Raw genomic sequence first — 6,752 nt, forward strand, 5'->3', positions numbered from 1 at the left:
GAGAGAGAGAGAGAAAGAGAGATTGAGAGAGAGGGAGGGAGAAAAAGAGGGAGAGATGGAGAAGTAGCAGTTAGTAAGATTAGAGGAGTCAGAAACAATGCCTGTTGATTTACTAGACTCTCAAGTTTTTTCTTGGAATGTCTGGAGGTTTCTCCTCATTCAGCATTGAACTAATGAATAGCATCAGTAAAGAAATTTGTCAGACCTGGTGGTTATATCAGGAGTTATACAGTAAAATAATAATGAACCCTAGGAAAAAAAAATTAGGGTAAGTTCAGGAAACATAACTGAAAATGCTGCATCGGTATAAATTGAGTAATAAAATTCCTAGTCATATTTTGCCATAAATAGAGGTTTGGGAATTTGTCATTCACCTTATTTAAAATTCAGAAATATTAAAGGTACAGGATTCTCTCATTACAGAAATAATAGAATTCCAGCTATTACTGAGTTAGGGTCATTTAAATGGCTATAGCATGTGTTATATCAATAAGTGGAACATCTGTACGAAATGTCCACCTGCTGATCTACTACCACTCCATGCACATTTCAATGAACCACACTTAATCATTTTAAGACATCTAATGAAGCCTTATCTAGATTAACATTTTAAGCACAAATACTTTTAAGCATTAAAACTCTCGCACTAAATGAAATTGCATTGTCTCGTTTACCCTTGTTGATTAATAAGCAATCTGTTAACTGTTAGAACAGTCCAATTGTGGCTTTAGAAAGAGATTAGTAATTCAGTGATGTTTGTGGATATAATCATCATTTCTCCTGAAGGCTTTGAATTAGAATATCACTTACACACTATCCGTAGGCAAAGAAAAGATATAATATTTTTAGACATATGTATCCACTATTTTGCTTGAATCATTCAGCTTAGGGTCACTGCAGCAATACAAATGCTTCTAGGGGCAAAATACTATTTTCATGCATGCATATCTTTCTTAAATAGTGTGAAAGTCTATTAAAAGAAACACAGCAACCAACAAATAATGCAGTAATAATCCAGTATTCTAATTTTTGTTTTCAGAGCACTAGTGCTTTGTTAATCGAGCTTTGGAAGAGAAATGTTGTTTATCCTTTTATTTTTCAAATAATAGATATCATATATTAAAATTCTTTGCAACCTTATTTAACTTATTCCCAACCAGTAGAAAAATTAAACTTTTGGCTCCAAAACAGTTGAAGAATAAATTTGGACAATTTTCAATTTGGAGGACTTTTCTGTCTTTTTATTTTTCCTGTGACCTTGAATCAAACAACTAATCTGTTTGACATTCGTATGACCTAAATGATTTATTTCATTAAGTTATTAATTGTTAATCACCTCGGTGTTAAAGTGGGACCCAACATTTTAGATGGAGAAATCAGTGAAGAAGGGAAGAGGATTGGGATCCAGCTAAATTCATTGGCATTAGTTGGGTATCTATAGGAGGCCTCCAATCTAATGATGACTCCAGAGCCCTTTTTGTTTGATTGTTCATAGCTGAGCGCAATATTACAATTTGAAATTATAGTGGAAGCGTTGTGTTTCATGTCTGAGGGAACTCTGCCCCATAAACACTCATGGATCGGTCCCTCCCTGTGTTGCAGTCCCTCTGTCGTGAAATCAAGCAGCGACGTCGCGGAGTGGCCTCCATCCTGAGATTGTGCCAGCATCTTCTGGATGATGGGGAGACTTGCAATCTGAGTGCAGACCACCAGCCCATGCAGCTGATCATCGTAAATCTTGAAAGAAGGTGGGAAGCCATTGTCATGCAGACTGTCCAGTGGCAAACACGGCTACAAAAGAAGATGGGAAAGGAGTCAGTGAGTGATTTTTTTTTCTAAAGCATAATGGTTTCTCATTTTTCTCAAAAATCAAATTATTTCGGAGCTTCAAATATGTGTCCATCTTACAAGCGGTTTTGCTAACTAAAGGGATAGCTACCTCCAACCACTAAATGAAACACCATTTGTCATAACGGATTTATTTGCCTACTAATAAGATGCACTTTTAATGTATCTCATTGTATTTTTTTAAAAAATCACATGAATATTTTGCTTTACCGTACCAAACTAAGCCATTAATTCTTTCAAGCATTCCTTCACCAACGATATGCACTAATTACACAACACCCCATGATGGTTTTGCTAGAAGGTAGCTTACCACTCTCAAAATGTAGAGCAATGTGTATGTTCTGCAGATAAGACAATGAAATGAAGTGTACTGTTTACCTTTCTGTTACCTGATATGAGTTGGTGGTGTCTGTTTGTAAAACAGTCTCCATTGCTCCTGCTTGGACCTCTTCCTGTTAGAATTGCATTGCTGATAACTAGCAGGTTTCCTCTTGGGGTTTTAATGCAGTGCTCAAGGTAGGCATAGGGATCTCTTTGAAGAATTTTCCAAATTTACAGTGACTTCAAGCTGTTGATTGAGGAAGGAAATATGTGTGACTAGTCATTTTATTATAATGTAGAAAATGTGCTTGTCCAGAAAACCTTTATTGATAAAAAGATTGCATTCCCCAAATGACCTTGAAGTCAATAACTATTAGTTGAAGGTCTAATTCTTATGTTTGACTTATGTAAACAAAATACAAATATACATACATGCATATATATGTATATGTATGTGTGTGTATATATATGTGTATGTATGCATATATGTGTATATATACATATATATATATAAAAAATGGAAAGGTTTTGTTGTATGTTTATATTATTAGTTCTATGTGTTTGGAAAGTTCAAGATCAAAATTGAAAAATTAAATGTAATAATCTTGCCACTGAAAAACAGACTTTTCTCATGAATTATAATTTTAACAAAGCCTTGGTATTTGCTATCTGAAGTGTTTGGCATTGGGGACAGGGGACAGAAGGGACAATTAATCAGTAAGCCTCCTCATTCTTTTTGCATTTGTAGCTGTGTTGAGTCTAGGGGGTGATTTTATTAAAAGTTCAATTTAATTGTTTTGAGCCAAAGTTGTTAAATTTCTTAAGATTCTCAAGTTGTTACCAGTAATCAGAGTCTGTATAATTGAATGACTTTTCTTGAAATGACCTTGTTTGTTGTGAAGCTATTTACCTGGAGTCTTATCTTGTCTTTTTTCTTTTTTCTTTTCTTGTTTCTTCCTTCCTTCCTTCCTTCCTTCCTTCCTTCCTTCCTTCCTTCCTTCCTTCCTTCCTTCCTTCCTTCCTTCCTTCCTTCCTTCCTTTCCTTTCTTTCTTTCTCTTGAAGGTTTGGAAGGGCAAAAGAGGTTAGTTTTTATTCTGTAGTTGGAAGCCCCTAAGCCTTGTAGTGGCCATGATAAAACTCACACAAAAACCAATTGCACCTGGAGAAGCTCTGACATTTTTAGAGGTATTCAAACTGCTTTGGAGGAGGCAAAACTGGGTTCCTTTGGGGATTTACTTGAAATAGTATGATTAGGGATGCTGGACTAGATCTCTTCAGACTAGATGTAGACATTTTTATCCTAATCTGTGGTAAAGGTAAGCTTTAGCTTTGAAACCCTGGCTGCTTATTAGAAGCTCAAGCTACTACACAGAGGTAGGTATAGATTGCAGACAGAGAAAATTCTCCCCTTTCTTTAGGTTGGCTGCTGAATGTGTATGTTGTTTAAAATGATGAAGGTAGCAAATAAGGTTTTCTGTGCTAAAGAGGGTTGAAAATCACTGTTGAAAAAGATACAGAAAAGTAGAGAGGCAGTAATGCGATAGTACAACAAGCACAGGGTATCTTATTAAGTTGGAAATGTTTCTTACTTCTGATCTCTGTTGGTTGAATAAAGGATCTAAGTTGCTTTGATGGACAGAAGTAATTCACCAACATGGGAGGCTACCTTTGCTGGGAATCAGAAGCCTCTAAGTCGTCTGTTTGCTTGTTCGTCATATGTCCCCGTCCTTATGCTGTCCCCTTCTTGTGCACAGGGACTTTTACTGCTGTATTTATAGGGACTGGGGCATATTTGCATGTGGTAAATGTTTGACAGATACTTGCTAAATGAATGAGTACATGCTTTCATTTAACAAATTTGTTTCATCCTGGCATTAGGTTTGGAGTTACTATATATTAATTCTCAATGTTTATATTTTCACAAAAATGGCTTCGAGCGTTTTTCTGTTTCTGTAAGACTATTTCACCTTCGTGGGACTACTGCAAAGATGCCTTTGGACCTTTCTTCTTGTCTGATATGGACAATGTTTCCAATGTGAAATAACTGATGGTATACTCTCTGTTCTTCAAAAGCTAGTTCTGAAGGAAATTCTGTATGAGGTATTGGATAAAGTGGTTCTAAAAATGTGGGCTAAGTTATAATTAGAAGTTCTGATTCCCTCTTTGTTATAGGATTCTCTTCATTAATCACTTTTGAAATAACTTGTGTAAGAGATGTCACCTGATGATCCATCCAGTGCTCCTCATTGTTTGATTACCTGTTTGTGTGATGATTTGATTACTGTTGGTCTTCTCCACGGGTCTGAAGAAATTATCCAAATAGTCATTTTCTGCTCATCTTTGCATTCCCAAAACCCTGTATAGTACCTAGGACTTATTAGATACTCCATAATATTGTTAAATAAGTGAATTTTCTCTAAATGATGCTCTATAGTAGTGTTAGAGATTCAGAGGTAAATAAGATACCTTCCCTTGCCTCAAAAAGTATACTTAGAAAAATAATACAAATATACAAATAACTATAATATTAGGTAATATTCGTGTAATTATTGCCTTCAAGCTTACAGTCAATACTGACAAAATATGGAAAATCTTTTCATAGTATTTAAAAAAATTCAGATAAATATATAAATGTCAATTAAGCAAATTTCTCTATTACCCCTAAATAGGTAAATAATATATTTATCTCTTTTTAAATAATTGCAAGAAAGCAAGAGATCTTGTATTAAATTCTGGAGGTCAAAAACAGACAAAGCCCAAAAGCATTTTTCTTCTTTATCATCAAGATTTGAAATGGCATAATTATTTGACACTATATGTTGTCCTTCCTACCTTCATACTCTTTCCCCAGACTTACTTTTGTTTATTTTGTGTTAACTGTAAAATTGATCTCTATCTATACCTTTCAAGCTTTAATTCTAATTTTCATTGGAATTGTATGTTTTTGTTTTTGTTTTTAATTTCTAGCCTCCCACTTTCTTTCTTCGTGAACAAGGAAACTAGAATTTTGTTCCTTTGACTCTTTTCTCTGAAACAAATTGGCAATATCAGGAATAAGAGACAGACATCACTACAGATTCTACTAATATTAAAAGAATATAAAGGGAATATTGTGAATATTACAGATCAGAGCAGAAATCATTGAAATTGAAAACAGAGAAACAGTAGAGAAAAATTAAACAAAAATTTGTATTTTTAGGTCAATGAAATTGATAAACCCCTAGCAAGACTGATCAGAGAACTAGACTAATATCCCTCATGAATATAGAAAAAAGATTATTAACAAAATTGTATCAAATAAAATCAATAATATAGAAAATACATAATACATCATGACCGTGTGAGGTTTATCCTAAAAAAAAAGTCAGTATAATTCACCATATTTACAGACTAAGCAAGGAAAACTATATGATTATCTCAATGGGTGCAGAAAAAGCATTTGTCAAAATTTCGCACCCTTCCTGATAAAAACTCAGTAACCTAAGAATAGAGTAGGAACTTCTTCAACTTAAAAGGCACATACAAATAATCTATAGCTAACATCGTACTTAATGGTAAAAGACTGATTACTTTTCTCCTAATATCAGAAAAAAAGCAAAGATGTCCATTTTCATTATTTCTATTAAACACTGTACTGGAAGTTTTAGCCAGGGCAATAAAAGCAAGAAAAAGGAAACAAAGACATGCCCCTTGGAAATTAAGGAGCGAAATTATCTTTACTTGCAGATTCCATGATTATCTATGTAGAAAATGTTATAGAAACTCCAAAAAAGATCTTAGAGCTAATAAAAGAATTTAACAAGGCTATAGGATGTGTGATCAATATACAAACATCAATTGAATTTTAAGTACTATCAGGAAACAGTCAGAAATTGAAATTAAAAATGATATCATTTAAAATAGCAAAAACATGAAATGCTTAGAGATATATCTAACAGAAATATGTAAGACCTATATTCTGAAAGCTACAAAGTATTGCTGAGAGAAATTAAATAACTAATGAGCGATGAAATATACTGTATTCATGCATCGGAAGGCACGATGTTAAGGTATCAGTTCTTCCCTGTTTTATCAATAGAGTCAATATAATCCAAATGAAAATTCCTGTGACGTTTTGGTAAAGATGTATAAGCTGATTCAAAAATTCATATGGAAACGCAAAAGAGTTAGAATAGCCAAAACAATTTTGAAAAAGATGAATAAAGTTGGAGAACTTATACCTCCTGATTTCAAGACTTATCAAAGAGCGATAGTAGTCAAGAGAGTATGGCATTAGTATCAAGGCCAAAAATAGATCAATGGAATAGGATAACTATTTCAGAAATAGAGCTGCACATAAATGGTCAATCGGTTTTTGACAAAGGTGCAAAGGCAATTCCAAGGATAGTCTTTCAACAAATGATTCTCGAACAAATGAATATCCATATGCACAAATATGAAATTGAACTACATACCAAATTTCACTATATTCAAAAATGAAGTCAAAATAGATCATAGACCTAAATGTAAAATATAAAAACCATCCAGAAAAAATATGTAGGGTAAAATCTTTGTGGCCACTGGAGGAATTACAAAAGATAAT

The 6,752-nt window shown here is 33.7% G+C and overlaps 1 protein-coding gene across 1 annotated transcript in view; it reads left to right on the plus strand.

Annotated features, from left to right (window-relative positions):
• Nucleotides 1-6,752, plus strand: part of AKAP6 (A-kinase anchoring protein 6) — a 520,891-nt gene that overhangs the window by 473,648 nt on the left and 40,491 nt on the right. The window contains exon 15 of the mRNA XM_039870505.1: nucleotides 1,603-1,818. Within this exon, the coding sequence (XP_039726439.1) occupies nucleotides 1,603-1,818 (216 nt within the window). The remainder of the gene's footprint in view (nucleotides 1-1,602; nucleotides 1,819-6,752) is intronic.

This window comes from Pteropus medius, unplaced genomic scaffold, assembly GCF_902729225.1.
Source record: "Pteropus medius unplaced genomic scaffold, Ma_sr-lr_union100, whole genome shotgun sequence".
NCBI classification, from domain to species: domain Eukaryota; kingdom Metazoa; phylum Chordata; class Mammalia; order Chiroptera; family Pteropodidae; genus Pteropus; species Pteropus medius.